At 48.8% G+C, this 20,784-nt stretch overlaps 1 protein-coding gene across 1 annotated transcript in view; it reads right to left on the bottom strand.

The window, feature by feature from the left end:
• pkd1a (polycystic kidney disease 1a) overlaps positions 1-20,784 on the bottom strand; it is a 175,601-nt gene that overhangs the window by 30,342 nt on the left and 124,475 nt on the right. Inside the window, exons 38-44 of the mRNA XM_055907434.1 lie at positions 20,323-20,502; positions 16,553-16,745; positions 13,687-13,857; positions 9,873-10,016; positions 9,338-9,548; positions 9,048-9,174; positions 8,200-8,322 (exon numbers count right to left, since the gene is read on the bottom strand). Of these exons, the coding sequence (XP_055763409.1) occupies positions 8,200-8,322; positions 9,048-9,174; positions 9,338-9,548; positions 9,873-10,016; positions 13,687-13,857; positions 16,553-16,745; positions 20,323-20,502 (1,149 nt within the window). The remainder of the gene's footprint in view (positions 1-8,199; positions 8,323-9,047; positions 9,175-9,337; positions 9,549-9,872; positions 10,017-13,686; positions 13,858-16,552; positions 16,746-20,322; positions 20,503-20,784) is intronic.

Below are 20,784 nucleotides of genomic sequence, written 5' to 3'. Positions count from 1 at the left end.
ACCAGACCTAGACAACCAGACCTAGACAACCAGACCTAGACACCAGACCTAAACAACCAGACCTAGACAACCAGATCTAGACAACCAGACCTAGACAACCAGACCTAGACAACCAGACCTAGACAACCAGACCTAGACAACCAGACCTAAACAACCAGACCTAGACAACCAGACCTAGACAACCAGACCTAGACAACCAGACCTAAACAACCAGACCTAGACAACCAGACCTAGACAACCAGACCTAGACAACCAGACCTAGACAACCAGACCTAGACAACCAGACCTAGACAACCAGACCTAAACAACCAGACCTAGACAACCAGACCTAGACAACCAGACCTAGACAACCAGACCTAGACAACCAGACCTAGACAACCAGACCTAGACAACCAGACCTAGACAACCAGACCTAGACAACCAGACCTAAACAACCAGACCTAGACAACCAGACCTAGACAACCAGACCTAGACAACCAAACCTAGACAACCAGACCTAGACAACCAGACCTAGACAACCAGACCTAGACAACCAGACCTAAACAACCAGACCTAGACAACCAGACCTAGACAACCAAACCTAGACAACCAGACCTAGACAACCAGACCTAAACAACCAGACCTAGACAACCAGACCTAGACAACCAGACCTAGACAACCAGACCTAGACAACCAGACCTAGACAACCAGACCTAGACAACCAGACCTAGACAACCAGACCTAGACAACCAGACCTAAACAACCAGACCTAGACAACCAGACAACCAGACCTAGACAACCAGACCTAGACAACCAGACCTAAACAACCAGACCTAGACAACCAGACCTAGACAACCAGACCTAGACAACCAGACCTAGACAACCAGACCTAAACAACCAGACCTAGACAACCAGACCTAGACAACCAGACCTAGACAACCAGACCTAGACAACCAGACCTAGACAACCAGACCTAAACAACCAGACCTAGACAACCAGACCTAGACAACCAGACCTAAACAACCAGACCTAAACAACCAGACCTAAACAACCAGACCTAGACAACCAGACCTAGACAACCAGACCTAGACAACCATACCTAGACACCAGACCTAGACAACCAGACCTAAACAACCAGACCTAGACAACCAGACCTAGACAACCAGACCTAGACAACCAGACCTAAACAACCAGACCTAAACAACCAGACCTAGACAACCAGACCTAGACAACCATACCTAGACAACCAGACCTAGACAACCAGACCTAGACAACCAGACCTAGACAACCATACCTAGACAACCAGACCTAGACAACCAGACCTAGACAACCAGACCTAGACAACCAGACCTAGACAACCAGACCTAGACAACCAGACCTAAACAACCAGACCTAAACAACCAGACCTAGACAACCAGACCTAGACAACCAGACCAATACAACCAGACCTAGACAACCAGACCTAAACAACCAGACCTAAACAACCAGACCTAGACAACCAGACCTAGACAACCAGACCTAGACAACCAGACCTAGACAACCAGACCTAGACAACCAGACCTAAACAACCAGACCTAGACAACCAGACCTAGACAACCAGACCTAGACAACCAGACCTAGACAACCAGACCTAGACAACCAGACCTAGACACCAGACCTAAACAACCAGACCTAGACAACCAGATAACCAGACCTAGACAACAAGACCTAGACAACCAGACCTAGACAACCAGACAACCAGACCTAAACAACCATACCTAGACAACCAGACCTAAACAACCATACCTAGACAACCAGACCTAGACAACCATACCTAGACAACCAGACCTAGACAACCAGACCTAGACAACCAGACCTAGACAACCATACCTAGACAACCAGACCTAGACAACCATACCTAGACAACCAGACCTAGACAACCATACCTAGACAACAAGACCTAGACAACCAGACCTAGACAACCAGACCTAGACAACCAGACCTAGACAACCAGACCTAGACAACCAGACCTAGACAACCAGACCTAGACAACCAGACCTAAACAACCAGACCTAGACAATCAGACCTAGACAACCAGACCAAGACAACCAGACCAAGACAACCAGACCTAGACAACCAGACCTAAACAACCAGACCTAAACAACCAGACCTAGACAACCATACCTAGACACCAGACCTAAACAACCAGACCTAAACAACCAGACCTAGACAACCATACCTAAACAACCAGACCTAGACACCAGACCTAAACAACCAGACCTAAACAACCAGACCTAGACAACCAGACCTAGACAACCAGACCTAGACAACCAGACCTAGACAACCAGACCTAGACAACCAGACCTAGACACCAGACCTAAACAACCAGACCTAGACAACCAGATAACCAGACCTAGACAACAAGACCTAGACAACCAGACCTAGACAACCAGACAACCAGACCTAAACAACCATACCTAGACAACCAGACCTAAACAACCATACCTAGACAACCAGACCTAGACAACCATACCTAGACAACCAGACCTAGACAACCAGACCTAGACAACCAGACCTAGACAACCATACCTAGACAACCAGACCTAGACAACCATACCTAGACAACCAGACCTAGACAACCATACCTAGACAACAAGACCTAGACAACCAGACCTAGACAACCAGACCTAGACAACCAGACCTAGACAACCAGACCTAGACAACCAGACCTAGACAACCAGACCTAGACAACCAGACCTAAACAACCAGACCTAGACAATCAGACCTAGACAACCAGACCAAGACAACCAGACCAAGACAACCAGACCTAGACAACCAGACCTAAACAACCAGACCTAAACAACCAGACCTAGACAACCATACCTAGACACCAGACCTAAACAACCAGACCTAAACAACCAGACCTAGACAACCATACCTAAACAACCAGACCTAGACACCAGACCTAAACAACCAGACCTAAACAACCAGACCTAAACAACCAGACCTAGACAACCATACCTAGACACCAGACCTAAACAACCAGACCTAAACAACCAGACCTAAACAACCAGACCTAGACAACCAGACCTAAACAACCAGACCTAGACAACCAGACCTAAACAACCAGACCTAAACAACCAGACCTAAACAACCAGACCTAGACAACCAGACCTAAACAACCAGACCTAAACAACCAGACCTAGACAACCAGACCTAAACAACCAGACCTAGACAACCAGACCTAAACAACCAGACCTAGACAACCAGACCTAAACAACCAGACCTAGACAACCAGACCTAAACAACCAGACCTAAACAACCAGACCTAAACAACCAGACCTAAACAACCAGACCTAAACAACCATACCTAAACAACCAGACCTAGACACCAGACCTAAACAACCAGACCTAAACAACCAGACCTAAACAACCAGACCTAAACAACCAGACCTAGACAACCATACCTAGACACCAGACCTAAACAACCAGACCTAAACAACCAGACCTAAACAACCAGACCTAGACAACCAGACCTAAACAACCAGACCTAGACAACCAGACCTAAACAACCAGACCTAAACAACCAGACCTAAACAACCAGACCTAAACAACCAGACCTAAACAACCAGACCTAGACAACCAGACCTAAACAACCAGACCTAGACAACCAGACCTAGACAACCAGACCTAAACAACCAGACCTAGACAACCAGACCTAAACAACCAGACCTAGACAACCAGACCTAAACAACCAGACCTAGACACCAGACCTAAACAACCAGACCTAAACAACCAGACCTAAACAACCAGACCTAGACAACCATACCTAGACACCAGACCTAAACAACCAGACCTAAACAACCAGACCTAAACAACCAGACCTAGACAACCAGACCTAAACAACCAGACCTAGACAACCAGACCTAGACAACCAGACCTAGACAACCAGACCTAGACAACCAGACAACCAGACCTAGACAACCAGACCTAAACAACCAGACCTAGACAATCAGACCTAGACAACCAGACCTAAACAACCAGACCTAAACAACCAGACCTAGACAACCATACCTAGACACCAGACCTAAACAACCAGACCTAAACAACCAGACCTAAACAACCAGACCTAGACAACCAGACCTAAACAACCAGACCTAGACAACCAGACCTAGACAACCAGACCTAGACAACCAGACCTAGACAACCAGACAACCAGACCTAGACAACCAGACCTAAACAACCAGACCTAGACAATCAGACCTAAATAACCAGACAACCAGACCTAGACAACCAGACCTAGACAACCAGACCTAAACAACCAGACCTAGACAACCAGACCTAGACAACCAGACCTAGACAACCAGACCTAGACAACCAGACCTAGACAACCAGACCTAGACAACCAGACCTAAACAACCAGACCTAGACAATCAGACCTAGACAACCAGACAACCAGACCTAGACAATCAGACCTAGACAACCAGACAACCAGACCTAGACAATCAGACCTAGACAACCAGACAACCAGACCTAGACAACCAGACCTAGACAACCAGACAACCAGACCTAGACAACCAGACCTAGACAACCAGACAACCAGACCTAGACAATCAGACCTAGACAACCAGACAACCAGACCTAGACAACCAGACCTAGACAACCAGACCTAGACAACCAGACAACCAGACCTAGACAACCAGACCTAGACAACCAGACCTAGACAACCAGACAACCAGACCTAGACAACCAGACCAAGACAACCAGACCTAGACAACCAGACCTAGACAACCAGACCTAGACAACCAGACCTAGACAACCAGACCTAGACAACCAGACCTAGACAACCAGACCTAGACAACCAGACCTAGACAACCAGACCTAGACAACCAGACCTAGACAACCAGACCTAAACAACCAGACCTAAACAACCAGACCTAGACAACCAGACCTAGACAACCAGACCTAGACAACCAGACCAAGACAACCAGACCTAAACAACCAGACCTAGACAACCAGACCTAGACAACCAGACCTAGACAACCAGACCTAGACAACCAGACCTAGACAACCAGACCTAGACAACCAGACCTAGACAACCAGACCCAGACAACCAGACCTAAACAACCAGACCTAAACAACCAGACCTAGACAACCAGACCTAGACAACCAGACCAAGACAACCAGACCTAGACAACCAGACCTAGACAACCAGACCTAGACAACCAGACCTAGACAACCAGACCTAGACAACCAGACAACCAGACCTAGACAACCAGACCTAGACAACCAGACCTAGACAACCAGACCTAGACAACCAGACCTAGACAACCAGACCTAGACAACCAGACCTAGACAACCAGACCTAGACAACCAGACCTAGACAACCAGACGACCAGACCTAGACAACCAGACCTAGACAACCAGACCTAGACAACCAGACCCAGACAACCAGACCTAGACAACCAGACCTAGACAACCAGACCTAGACAACCAGACCTAAACAACCAGACCTAGACAACCAGACCTAAACAACCAGACCTAGACAACCAGACAACCAGACCTAGACAACCAGACCTAGACAACCAGACAACCAGACCTAGACAACCAGACCTAGACAACCAGACCTAGACAACCAGACCTAAACAACCAGACCTAGACAACCAGACCTAGACAACCAGACCTAAACAACCAGACCTAGACAACCAGACCTAGACAACCAGACCTAGACAACCAGACCTAGACAACCAGACCTAGACAACCAGACCTAGACAACCAGACCTAGACAACCAGACCTAGACAACCAGACCTAGACAACCAGACCTAAACAACCAGACCCAGACAACCAGACCAATACAACCAGACCTAGACAACCAGACCTAGACAACCAGACCAATACAACCAGACCAATACAACCAGACCTAGACAACCAGACCTAGACAACCAGACCTAGACAACCAGACCTAGACAACCAGACCTAGACAACCAGACCTAGACAACCAGACCTAGACAACCAGACCTAGACAACCAGACCTAAACAACCAGACCTAGACAACCAGACCAAGACAACCAGACCTAGACAACCAGACCTAGACAACCAGACCTAGACAACCAGACCTAGACAACCAGACAACCAGACCTAGACAACCAGACCTAGACAACCAGACCTAGACAACCAGACCTAGACAACCAGACCAAGACAACCAGACCTAGATAACCAGACCTAGACAACCAGACCTAGACAACCAGACCTAAACAACCAGACCTAGACAACCAGACCTAGACAACCAGACCTAGACAACCAGACCTAGACAACCAGACAACCAGACCTAGACAACCAGACCCAGACAACCAGACCTAGACAACCAGACCTAGACAACCAGACAACCAGACCTAGACAACCAGACCTAGACAACCAGACCTAGACAACCAGACCTAGACAACCAGACCTAGACAACCAGACCCAGACAACCAGACCTAGACAACCAGACCTAGACAACCAGACCTAGACAACCAGACCTAGACAACCAGACCTAGATAACACCTAGACAACCAGACCTAAACAACCAGACCTAAACAACCAGACCTAAACAACCAGACCTAGACAACCAGACCTAGACAACCAGACCTAGACAACCAGACCTAGACAACCAGACCTAGATAACACCTAGACAACCAGACCTAAACAACCAGACCTAAACAACCAGACCTAAACAACCAGACCTAGACAACCAGACCTAGACAACCAGACCTAGACAACCAGACCAAGACAACCAGACCTAAACAACCAGACCTAGACAACCAGACCTAGACAACCAGACCTAGACAACCAGACCTAGACAACCAGACCTAGACAACCAGACCTAGACAACCAGACCTAGACAACCAGACCTAGACAACCAGATAACCAGACCTAGACAACCAGACCTAGACAACCAGACCTAGACAACCAGACCTAGACAACCAGACCTAGACAACCAGACCTAAACAACCAGACCTAGACAACCAGACCTAGACAACCAGACCTAGACAACCAGACCTAGACAACCAGACCTAGACAACCAGACCTAGACAACCAGACCTAGACAACCAGACCTAGACAACCAGACCTAGACAACCAGACCTAGACAACCAGACCTAAACAACCAGACCTAGACAACCAGACCTAGACAACCAGACCAAGACAACCAGACCTAAACAACCAGACCTAGACAACCAGACCTAGACAACCAGACCTAGACAACCAGACCTAGACAACCAGACCTAGACAACCAGACAACCAGACCTAGCCAACCAGACCTAGACAACCAGACCAAGACAACCAGACCTAGACAACCAGACCTAGACAACCAGACCTAGACAACCAGACCTAGACAACCAGACCAAGACAACCAGACCTAGATAACACCTAGACAACCAGACCTAAACAACCAGACCTAAACAACCAGACCTAAACAACCAGACCTAGACAACCAGACCTAGACAACCAGACCTAGACAACCAGACCAAGACAACCAGACCTAAACAACCAGACCTAGACAACCAGACCTAGACAACCAGACCTAGACAACCAGACCTAGACAACCAGACCTAGACAACCAGACCTAGACAACCAGACCTAGACAACCAGACCTAGACAACCAGATAACCAGACCTAGACAACCAGACCTAGACAACCAGACCTAGACAACCAGACCTAGACAACCAGACCTAGACAACCAGACCTAGACAACCAGACCTAGACAACCAGACCAAGACAACCAGACCAAGACAACCAGACCTAGACAACCAGACCTAGACAACCAGACCTAGACAACCAGACCTAGACAACCAGACCTAGACAACCAGACCTAGACAACCAGACCTAGACAACCAGACCTAGACGAGACACACATCTGTCTGTCTACGTTTCATCTCAACTGACCCTGTTTCCTGCTATGCCCGGTGCACTACTTTTTATTAAGAGTTCTCTCTCTCACACACACACACACACACACACACACACACACACACACACGCCACGTACACACCTTTCTCACACACACACGCCACGTACCTTTCTCACAAACACACCTCACGTACACATCTCTCTCTCACACACACACACACACATCCCTCTCACACACACACGCCACGTACACACCTCTCTCTCTCACACACACATACACACACACACACGCCACGTACACACACACACACGCCACGTACACACACACACACAGAGACACGCCACATACACACCTCTCCAGGGACACCGTTGAAGATGAGGAAGGAGCTTCCTGCCATGGAGTTATCCAGGAAGTCATCTATCTCCACTGACTCCTGGTCCACCTGGGAGGACGGCACCTGTTCTACTGACACACACTTATATACACACACACACACACACACACACACACACACACACACACACACACACACACACACACACACACACACACACACACACACACACACACACACACACACACACACACACACACACACACACACACACACACAGCCACACAGGGACGCACGCGGCGGGATGCAAAACACACACACACACAGAGTCTTTATGAAGGATTCAGGGATTTAAATGCATAATGGTGGAGATGTGAAGGGTGGATGTGTGTGTTCTAAAGGTGTTTGTTCAAAAAGTGTGTGTGTTCTAAAGGTGTGTCTGTTCTAAAGGTGTGTGTTCTAAAGGTGTGTGTGTTCTAAAGGTGTGTGTGTTCTAAAGGTGTATGTGTGTTCTAAAGGTGTGTGTGTGTTCTAAAGGTGTGTGTTCTAAGTTTGTGTGTTCTAAAGATGTATGTTCTAAAGATGTGTGTTCTAAAGGTGTGTGTTCTAAAGGTGTGTGTTCTAAAGATGTGTGTTCTAAAGGTGTGTGTTCTAAAGGCGCGTCTGTGTGTTCTAAAGGTGTGTGTTCTAAAGATGTGTTTTCTAAAGGTGTGTGTGTGTTCTAAAGGTATGTGTGTGTGTGTGTGTGTGTGTGTGTGTGTGTGTGTGTGTGTGTGTGTGTGTGTGTGTGTGTGTGTGTGTGTGTGTGTGTGTGTGTGTGTGTGTGTGTGTGTGTGTGTGTGTGTGTGTGTGTGTGTGTGTGTCACCTTGCTACGACTCATCCTGAAGAGAGTGAAGACCAGCAGGTAGAGGGGGTAAATCACCAGACAGCTGACCACTCCCACAGCCACAGTCTCCACATCCACCACCACCAGCCTGGACACTGCTACAGAGCTACAGTAGGACAACACGGTCAGTACTGGAACACACACACACACACACACACACACACACACACACACACACACACACACACACACACACACACACACACACACACACACACACACACACACACAAAAACACACACAAAAACACACACACACACTCCCCCTACCTGTAGCTCCTATTGGCCACGGTGCTGTACCACATGGTGTTAGCCAGCAGACAGAGCTGTAGCAGCAGGGCGCAGCACGTCGCCCTCTGGAGGCGGGTAAAGGGACTGCGGACCGGCCGTTCCCATAGCGACAGCCACAAGTGACTCTCACACAGGGCACGCTGAAGCTCCCAGTTCAGGAGGCGGGGCAACCGACGAAGCTCTGCCTCTTCTGTAGGTCAGGACACGCCCACAGGAAGCAGAAAAAAAGGAAGGAGGAAGTAAAAGAGGAAGTAGTGAGTTTGTATTAATGAACAGGACCACTGATTTGTGATCAGTGCTCCTGTTCAAAGTGCAACTGTTATCCTTAACGGCTATATGACAAAACTGGCCCTGGACCAGTTGTCGAGGCAGCGGTGGCGAGATGTGGATAGACTCCTGCACCATGTTGGAGACCATTTGGGTTTGACTACTAAACTACGAGGGTAGGGGCTGGGGATAGGGGTTAGGGTAGGGGCTGGGGATAGGGGTTAGAGATAGGGGTTAGGGTCCTTACCTGAGGCCTCCACCTCTATCTCCACGCGTCCATCTGTCCTCTCGTTGTCCACTGACAGCCACTCCTCTACCAGGAAATAGTAACTGCTTCCTGTCTGTAGGTCCTTCACCAGGACGTACTGGAGCTTCCATGCTGGAGACAGACCTGGGGAGAGGAGGAGAGGACAGATGGACGAGTGGAGATAGAGGTGGAGGCGAGGAGGCGAGGAGAGGTGGGAGGAGAGGAGGAGAGGAGAGAAGGGAGGAGAGGAGGAGGGAGGAGAGGAGGGAGGAGGAGGAGAGGAGAGAGGAGAGGAGGGAGGAGGGAGGAGAGGAGGGAGGAGAGAAAGGGCACATTTACTAGGTTGCTTACAGTTTGACAAAGATCTACAGTAAGTGTATAATAATAATAATATTAATCAGCCTAAATGCCCACCTGCCAGGGCGGGGCTCCACAGCATTTCACTCACATTGTGAATTAAAAACAGTCAAGTTTGATTACATTTACAGTTAAATAAATGCTGCATTAGCTGTTTTCAAAGTATTTATGTCGTTTTGTTAATCGCACAAAGTCAAAGAACTACGAATCCCATATAGCCTGTTCCACCTCGCGCTGCAACACTGCCTGGCTGGGGGCTGTGCACACGTGAAGAACTGAGTGAAAGATTCATTTTTAGAAGCGCTGCGAACAGGCATAAAAGTTGGTCTAATTACATGTAAACTAACCTCTACTGAAGTGAGACTTTGTCTTTGTGTTTCCTGGCCATTTCCATGGTTTTGTTCAGAGGTTGTTTTTCGATGTTTGAGTTTCAACCGCTAGGGAAGACAACGCTTCTACTAGCCAGACTCAATCTCACAGGCACAAACATGACTCTAGTCACGTTACCATGGTAACCACACCGCTTCTGCTAGCCAGACTCAATCTCACAGGCACAAACGTGACTCTAGTCACGTTACCATGGTAACCACACCGCTTCTGCTAGCCAGACTCAATCTCACAGGCACAAACGTGACTCTAGTCACGTTACCATGGTAACCACACCACTTCTGCTAGCCAGACTCAATCTCACAGGCACAAACGTGACTCTAGTCACGTTACCATGGTAACCACAACGCTTCTACTAGCCAGACTCAATCTCACAGGCACAAACGTGACTCTAGTCACGTTACCATGGTAACCCCACCGCTTCTGCTAGCCAGACTCAATCTCACAGGCACAAACGTGACTCTAGTCACGTTACCATGGTAACCACAACGCTTCTACTAGCCAGACTCAATCTCACAGGCACAAACGTGACTCTAATCACGTTACCATGGTAACCACACCGCTTCTGCTAGCCAGACTCAATCTCACAGGCACAAACGTGACTCTAGTCACGTTACCATGGTAACCACACCGCTTCTGCTAGCCAGACTCAATCTCACAGGCACAAACGTCACTCTAGTCACGTTACCATGGTAACCACACCGCTTCTGCTAGCCAGACTCAATCTCACAGGCACAAACGTGACTCTAGTCACGTTACCATGGTAACCACACCGCTTCTGCTAGCCAGACTCAATCTCACAGGCACAAACGTCACTCTAGTCACGTTACCATGGTAACCCCACCGCTTCTGCTAGCCAGACTCAATCTCACAGGCACAAACGTGACTCTAGTCACGTTACCATGGTAACCACAACGCTTCTACTAGCCAGACTCAATCTCACAGGCACAAACGTGACTCTAATCACGTTACCATGGTAACCACACCGCTTCTGCTAGCCAGACTCAATCTCACAGGCACAAACGTGACTCTAGTCACGTTACCATGGTAACCACACCGCTTCTGCTAGCCAGACTCAATCTCACAGGCACAAACGTGACTCTAGTCACGTTACCATGGTAACCACACCGCTTCTGCTAGCCAGACTCAATCTCACAGGCACAAACGTGACTCTAGTCACGTTACCATGGTAACCACACCGCTTCTGCTAGCCAGACTCAATCTCACAGGCACAAACGTCACTCTAGTCACGTTACCATGGTAACCACACCGCTTCTGCTAGCCAGACTCAATCTCACAGGCACAAACGTGACTCTAGTCACGTTACCATGGTAACCACACCGCTTCTACGAGCTAGACTCAATCTCACAGGCACAAACGTGACTCTAGTCACGTTACCATGGTAACCACACCGCTTCTACGAGCCAGACTCAATCTCACAGGCACAAACGTGACTCTAGTCACGTTACCACGGTAACCACAACGCTTCTACTAGCCAGACTCAATCTAACAGGCACAAACGTCACTCTAGTCGCATTACCACGGTAACCACAACGCTTCTACTAGCCAGACTCAATCTCACAGGCACAAACGTCACTCTAGTCGCATTACCACGGTAACCTCCCGCACTTAACTTCTTTGGGGTAGGAGGCAGCATTTTCATGTCCAGATGAAAAGCATGCCCAAAGTAAACTGCCTGCTACTCAGGCCCAGATGCTAGGATATGCAACTGGCTGTTGATGAGGTGGGACGCTACCGTCCAACATACCCTAGAGAGGTTAAAGGGGTAGGTGAACATTTTTGTCTCATCTGTGATATTTTGAATTAAAATACTCAGGTCACAAAAAATGTAATGAAACAATATACCACATTCAGTGCTTCATTTGTAAACCGGGAGGAGACGCAACAAAACGTGAGTGGAAGAGGGGGGTGACCTGGGGAGCTCTGAGGTTCCTGTAAATGTTTATAATAAACCATTATCTATGCATATCATCTCTTTTGCATCGTGGCATAGAGCAGTAGAGGAGAGGCATCTACTCTAAATTATAGTCCTAGAAATGCTTTCCACTTTCACTGACTCACCTAATGATGAGCAGATCACTCACCGGTGATGGCCGATGCGTTCGTGCCAAAAACCTCTCTCTCTCTTTACTATGTAAAACAATATTTAGAAGTTGATCAAATATTTAGCCAGCTTACATCAGACAGATTAGAGTCTTCTGTTTTCTGCAGGAGACATTTGCTTTCCAACCTGTGTTTTCCTGCGATTTGTATTTGTAATATTGTGAAAGGCCTGTTTTGTCTGCATGCTGTCGATCACTGACAGATTTGCAGAACATTCCTGGCTGTAGGCCTTGTTATTGGGCTACACACAATCCACAGCCAGGCAGTTTTTAAAAGAAGCTATTGATCCTCTGTGGCTAAATGATGGGCCTTCTCATGGTGTAGTTGGACATTCTGAATGATTTAATTTCTTTCTGAACAGACAGCAGTAATTCTATAATTTTGCCAAATGTATTTACATTTATCAGGGGTTCTGCAGCCCCTCCAGAACCCTTCAAGCAGTTATAATTCTGTAACTAAATAAATGATGAAGTGCAACGCTGGAGAGACGGGAGTTGCAGGCTCATGTCCATCAGAACAGAGAGAGGGAGAGAAAACATAGAAAGTGAATCTCATTCTAGTTCTGTGAGAGATACAGGCTTGCTGGTAAAAATCATTTGAGTGGCTGGTAGATTTTCCTTTCTACCTGCCACAGTGGCTGGTGGATCTTTTTTTTCTTTTTTCGCAATGATAATAATAATATTAATATGAATAATAATATGAATAATAATATGAATAATACTAATAATATGAATAATGATAATAATATGAATAATAATATGAATATGAATAATGATAATAATAATATGAATAATAATAATAATAATGATAATATGAATAATAATAATATTACATTGTACTTGTAACATGCCTTTCAAAAATCCAAAGTGCCTGCATATGTGTGTGTGTGTGTTTGTGTGTGTGTGTGTGTGTGTGTGTGTGTGTGTTAGTGTGTGTGTCCTCCTACCTTTGTTGTCGTGCCAGACGCGGATCTTCCAGACGCTGCCCAGGCTAGTTTCCGTGGCGATGTGGAAGATGTCCAGTCCGTTACGTGCGAAGGCCCCGGGGCTGTCCAGGTGGCGATGCCCGCTACGCCCCTCACAGCCGTACACACTGATGCCTACATGTGCTGACGTGCCTAGCAGACAGGGGGAGGAGTTAGATATACACATCATATAATAACTAGAAACGTCTTGGAGACAGGGGATGGATGGGTATGTACTGTAGTCTTGGAGACAGGTGATGGATGGGTATGTACTGTCGTCTTGGAGACAGGTGATGGATGGGTATGTACTGTCGTCTTGGATACAGGTGATGGATGGGTATGTACTGTCGTCTTGGAGACAGGTGATGGATGGGTATGTACTGTAGTCTTGGATACAGGTGATGGATGGGTATGTACTGTCGTCTTGGAGACAGGTGATGGATGGGTATGTACTGTAGTCTTGGAGACAGGTGATGGATGGGTATGTACTGTAGTCTTGGAGACAGGTGATGGATGGGTATGTACTGTCGTCTTGGAGACAGGTGGTGGATGGGTATGTACTGTAGTCTTGGAGACAGGTGATGGATGGGTATGTACTGTAGTCTTGGAGACAGGTGATGGATGGGTATGTACTGTAGTCTTGGAGACAGGTGATGGATGGGTATGCACTGTAGTCTTGGAGACAGGTGATGGATGGGTATGTACTGTAGTCTTGGAGACAGGTGATGGATGGGTATGTACTGTAGTCTTGGAGACAGGTGATGGATGGGTATGTACTGTCGTCTTGGAGACAGGTAATGGATGGGTATGTACTGTAGTCTTGGAGACAGGCGGTGGATGGGTATGTACTGTCGTCTTGGAGACAGGTGATGGATGGGTATGTACTGTCGTCTTGGAGACCTTTCATTATGTTCCCTTGATCTTTGGGGATTTGAGCCTGGGTTGTTGTCTGATGGGGTTGCAGTCTGAGGGGGTTGCAGTCTGAGGGGGTTGCAGTCTGAGGGGGTTGCAGTCTGAGGGGGTTGCTGTCTGAGGGGGTTGCTGTCTGAGGGGGTTGCAGTCTGAGGGGTTGCAGTCTGAGAGGGTTGCTGTCTGAGGGGGTTGCTGTCTGAGGGGGTTGCAGTCTGAGGGGTTGCCGTCTGAGGGGGATGCAGTCTGAGGGGGTTGCCGTCTGAGGGGGTTGCCGTCTGAGGGGGATGCAGTCTGAGGGGGATGCAGTCTGAGGGGGATGCAGTCTGAGGGGGTTACTGTCTGAGGGTGATGCAGTCTGATGGGGTTGCAGTCTGAGGGGGTTGCTGTCTGAGGGGGTTGCAGTCTGAGGGTTGCTGTCTGAGGGGGATGCTGTCTGAGGGGGTTGCTGTCTGAGGGGGTTGCAGTCTGAGGGGGTTGCAGTCTGAGGGGGTTGCAGTCTGAGGGGGTTGCAGTCTGAGGGGGATGCAGTCTGAGGGGGTTGCAGTCTGAGGGGGTTGCTGTCTGAGGGGGTTGCAGTCTGAGGGGGTTGCTGTCTGAGGGGGTTGCAGTCTGAGGGGGTTGCAGTCTGAGGGGGTTGCAGTCTGAGGGGGTTGCTGTCTGAGGGGGTTGCTGTCTGAGGGTTGCAGTCTGAGGGGGTTGCAGTCTGAGGGGGTTGCTGTCTGAGGGGGTTGCAGTCTGAGGGGGTTGCAGTCTGAGGGGGTTGCAGTCTGAAGGGGTTGCTGTCTGAGGGGGTTGCAGTCTGAGGGGGATGCAGTCTGAGGGGGTTGCAGTCTGAGGGGGTTGCAGTCTGAGGGGGTTGCTGTCTGAGGGGGTTGCAGTCTGAGGGGGTTGCAGTCTGAGGGGGTTGCTGTCTGAGGGGGTTGCAGTCTGAGGGGGTTGCAGTCTGAGGGTTGCTGTCTGAGGGTTGCAGTCTGAGGGTTGCAGTCTGAGGGGGTTGCTGTCTGAGGGGGTTGCAGTCTGAGGGGGTTGCTGTCTGAGGGCTGCAGTCTGAGGGGGTTGCTGTCTGAGGGGGTTGCAGTCTGAGGGTTGCAGTCTGAGGGGGTTGCTGTCTGAGGGGGATGCAGTCTGAGGGTTGCAGTCTGAGGGGGTTGCTGTCTGAGGGGGTTGCTGTCTGAGGGGGTTGCTGTCTGAGGGGGTTGCAGTCTGAGGGTTGCAGTCTGAGGGGGTTGCTGTCTGAGGGGGTTGCTGTCTGAGGGTTGCAGTCTGAGGGGGTTGCTGTCTGAGGGGGTTGCAGTCTGAGGGGGTTGCTGTCTGAGGGGGTTGCAGTCTGAGGGGTTGCTGTCTGAGGGGGTTGCTGTCTGAGGGGGTTGCTGTCTGAGGGGGTTGCTGTCTGAGGGGGTTGCTGTCTGAGGGGGTTGCTGTCTGAGGGGGTTGCTGTCTGAGGAGGTTGCAGTCTGAGGGTTGCTGTCTGAGGGGTTGCTGTCTGAGGGGGTTGCAGTCTGAGGGTTGCTGTCTGAGGGGGTTGCTGTCTGAGGGGGTTGCTGTCTGAGGAGGTTGCTGTCTGAGGGGGTTGCTGTCTGAGGGGGTTGCTGTCTGAGGGGTTGCTGTCTGAGGGGGTTGCAGTCTGAGGGTTGCTGTCTGAGGGGTTTGCTGTCTGAGGGTTGCAGTCTGAGGGGGTTGCAGTCTGAGGGGGTTGCTGTCTGAGGGGGTTGCTGTCTGAGGGTTGCTGTCTGAGGGGGTTGCTGTCTGAGGGTTGCAGACTGAGGGGGTTGCTGTTTGTCTCCCAACAATGGATCCGTGGGCATGACTTGAGTATTTGTGCAAATCTTCCTTTGATGGCAATTATGTGATATGTTTCTGCCCTTTGTGAATAAAAGTCTAATTGATTAAAAGTCTGATTTCTTTCCATTTGAATCCGTAACCTTTGCCTTCTCACCTGCCCCGCGGCTGAAGCCGGTCTTGACCTGCACCTCGTACTTGAATGTTCCGTCGTGTCCACAGAGCGGCACCGTCCCCGCCCTCCTCAGGTCCAGCTGGTCAAGTTTATGTAAGATGGCCGCCGCCACGGCGTAACACAGCAACCCCACCACACACGTCAACAACACCACGAGGCTGGGACCCCCCCGCTCCTAAAGGACGAGAGGAGAGAAGAGTGTGAGGAAATGTGTGTGTGTGAAAGTCAGCTGATTTCACAGTATGGCATCGTAACATTACAGTGTGTTTCCTCAGGCGGCTGGCTTGGATCAGATGTGTATTACTAGGTGTGTCAAAATAAATCACATTTTATTGGTCACATACACATGGTTAGCAGATGTTAACGCGAGTGTAGTGAAATGCTTGTGCTTCTGGTTCTGACAGTGCAGTAATATCTAACAAGTCATCTAACAATTCCACAACAACTACCTAATACACACAAATCTAAAGGGAAGGGATAAGAATATGTACATGTAGCGGCAAAGGCAAGATGCAATAGATGGTATAAAATGAGATGAGTAATGTAAGATATGTAAGCATTACTAAAGTGGCATTATTTAGAGTGACTAGTGATCCATTTATTAAAGTGGCCAATGATTTGAGTCTGTATGTTGGCAGCAGCCTCTCTGTGTTAGTGATGACTGTTTAACAGTCTGATGGTCTTGAGATAGAAGCTGTTTTTCAGTCTCTCGGTCCCAGCTTTGATGCACCAATACTGACCTCGCCTTCTGGATGGTAGCGGGGTGAACAGGCAGTGGCTCTGTGGTTGTTGTCCTTGATGATCTTTTTGGCCTTCCTGTGACATCGGGTGGTGTAGGTCTCCTGGAGGGCAGGTAGTTTGCCCCCGGTGATGCGTTGTGCAGACCTCACTATCCTCTGGAGAGCCTTGCGGTTGTGGGCGGTGCAGTTGCCGTACCAGGCGGTGATACAGCCTGACAGGATGCTCTCAAATTGTAAAAGTTTGAGGGTTTTAGGTGACAAGCCAAATTTCTTCAGCCTCCTGAGGTTCAAGAGGCGCTGTTGCACCTTCTTCACCACACTGTCTGTGTGGGTGGACCATTTCAGATCGTCAGTGATGTGTACGCCGAGGAACTTGAAGCTTTCCACCTTCTCCACTGCGGTCCCGTCGATGTGGATAGGGGGGTGCTCCCTCTGCTGTTTCCTGAAGTCCACGATCATCTCCTTTGTTTTGTTGACGTTGAGTGAGAGGTTATTTTCCTGACACCACACTCTGAGGGCCCTCACCTCCTCCCTGTAGGCCGTCTCGTCGTCGTTGGTAATCAAGCCTACCGCTGTACTGTCGTCTGCCAACCCTGATGATTGAGTTGGAGGCGTGAATGGCCACGCAGTCATGGGTGAACAGGGAGTACAGGAGAGGGGTGAGAACACACCCTTGTGGGGCCCCAGTGTTGAGGATCAGCGGGGTGGAGATGTTTCCAACCCTCACCACCTGGGGGCATCCCGTCAGAAAGTCCAGGACCCAGTTGCATAGGGCGGGGTTGAGACCCAGGGCCTCAAGCTTAATGATAAGCTCGGAGGGTACTATGGTGTTGAATGCTGAGCTGTAGTCAATGAACAGCATTCTTACATAGGTATTCCTCTTGTCCAGATGGGATAGGGCAGTGTGCAGTGTGATGGCAATTGCATTGTTTGTGGACCTGTTAGGGTGGTATGCAAACTGAAGTGGATCTAGGGTGGCAGGTAAGGTGGTGGTGATATGATCCTTGACTAGTCTCTCAAAGCACTTCATGATGACAAAAGTGAGTGCTATGGGGCGATAGTCATTTAGTTCAGTTATCTTTGCCTTCTTGGGTACAGGAGCAATGGTGGCCATCTTGAAGCATGTGGGGAAAGCAGACTGGGATAGGGAGAGATTGATTATGTCTGTAAACACATCAGCCAGCTGGTCTGGGCATGCTCTGAGAGATGCCGTCTGGGCCAGTAGCCTTGGGAGGTTTAACACGTTTAAATGTCTTACTCACATCGGAGAAGGAGAGGGGAGGCCTGCAGTCCTTGGTAGCGGGTCGCATTGGTGGCACTGTATTATCCTCAATGCGTGCAAAGAAGGTGTTTAGTTTGTCTGGAAGCAAAACGTCAGTGTCCGTGACGTGGCTGGTTTTCTTTTTGTAGTCCGTAATTGCCTGTAGACCCTGCCACATACATCTAGTGTCTGAGCCGTTGAATTGCGACTCCATTTTGTCCCTATACCGACATATCGTTTGCTTGATTGCCTTGCGGTAGGGAATTACTACACTGTTTGTATTCGGCCATATTCTCAGTCATCTTTCCATGGTTAAATGCGGTGGGTCGCGCTTTCAGTTTTGCGCAACTTCCGCCATCTATTCACAGTTTCTGGTTAGGGAAGGTTTTGACAGTCACAGTGGGTACAACATCTCCTATGCACTTCCTTATAAACTCACTCACCGAATCAGCGTATAGATCGATGTTGTTCTCTGAGACTGACCGGAACATATCCCAGTCCGCGTGATCAAAACAATCTTGAAGCGTGGATTCTGATTGGTCAGATCAGCCAGCGTTGAATGGTTCTTGTCACGGGTGCATCCTGTTTGAGTTTCTGCCTATAGGACAGTAGGAGGAAAAGGGAGTCGTGGTCGGATTTGCCGAAGGGAGGGCGGGGGGAGGGCCTTGTATGCATTGCGGAAGTTAGAGTGGCAGTGATCCAGTGTATTGCCCGAGTGCTACAGTCAATATGCTGATAGATTTATGTAGCCTTCTTCTCAAATTTGCTTTGTTAAAATCCCCATCTACAATAAATGCAGCCTCAGGATATATGGTTTCCAGCTTACATAGTCCAGTGAAGTTCCTTGAGGACGAGAATTCTCTTGGGAGATGATATGGTCGGCATTTGATTGTAAGGAATTCTAAGTCAGGTGAACAAAAGGACTTGAGTTCCTGTATGTTGTTATGATCACACCACACCTCATAAGGCTACACCCCCGCCCCTCTTCTTCCCAGAGAGATGTTTATTTCTGTCGGCGCGACGCATGAAGAAACCAGGTGGCTGTACCGACTCTGATAACGTATCCCGAGAGAGCCATGTTTCTGTGGAACAGAGAATGTTACAATCTCTGATGTCTCTCTGGAAGGCAACCCTTGCTCGAATTTCGTCTACCTTGTGGTCTAGAGACTAGACACTGGTGAGTAATATACTCCGAAGCGGTGAGAGGCAGCTCCGTTTTCCTCTTCTGCGGCGACGTTGTTTTGGGTCGGCCTCTGGGATCAGATCCAATGTCCTGGGTGGTGAACCGAACAAAGGATCCACTTCAGGAAAGTCGTATTCCTGGTCATAATGTTGGTAAGTTGACGTCGCTCTGATATCCAATAGTTCTTCCCGGCTGAATGTATTAACACTTAAGATTTCCATTAATTTCCTAACAATGTAAGAAATAATACATAAAAAAATAAATACTGCATAGTTTTCTAAGTACGAGAAGCGAGGCGAGCATCTCTGTCGGCGCCATCTGTGTGTGTATTATCAGGTGTGTGTGTTTATCAGGTGTATCTCTACTTTTAAAAAACAACCTTTAACCTTTATTTAACTAGGCAAGTCAGTTAAGAATTTTATTTTATTTACAATGACGGCCTACGTTAACTGCCTTGTTCAGGGCAGAACAACAGATTTTTACCTCGTCAGCTCGGGATTCGATCTAGCAACCTTTCAGTTACTGGCCCAACGCTCTAACCACTAGGCTACCTGCAGCCCCTACTTACAGGCCGTATGAAGGTGACAGCGTCAGGTGGAACGAAGAGACTGGCAGCAAAGGCTGTGAGGTGACGGGTGCTGCAGACGGCCCGGCTGGCATTAGTCTCTGCCAGTGGCACCATGCCATCCGTACGCCACAGCTTGGCGCTCTCGCTGAAGTACTGGCACAGGGACGCAAACACACCCACCTAGAGAAGGGATGGAATGAGTCAGAGAGATATTTAGAAGGGAAGGTCAGGGTTTTCAACGCAGGTCAACACTTGGTTTCCTTAGAGAGCTTGTCAGTGTGTGTCACCACCCTAGACAGAGGAAGGGTTTAACAACAGATTCTATCAAGTACATACACTCACCGGATAGTTTATTAGGTACACCCATCTAGTACCCGGTCGTACCCCCCCCCCCATTTTGCCTCCAGAACAGCCCAAATTCTTCGGGTCATGGATTCTACAAGGTGTCGGGGACGTTCCACA

The sequence above is a fragment of the Salvelinus fontinalis genome, chromosome 40, assembly GCF_029448725.1.
Source record: "Salvelinus fontinalis isolate EN_2023a chromosome 40, ASM2944872v1, whole genome shotgun sequence".
In the NCBI taxonomy this organism is placed as follows: Eukaryota; Metazoa; Chordata; class Actinopteri; order Salmoniformes; family Salmonidae; genus Salvelinus; species Salvelinus fontinalis.
Note: the sequence above shows the minus strand (reverse complement) of the source record. Positions and strands in the feature narration are given on the sequence as shown.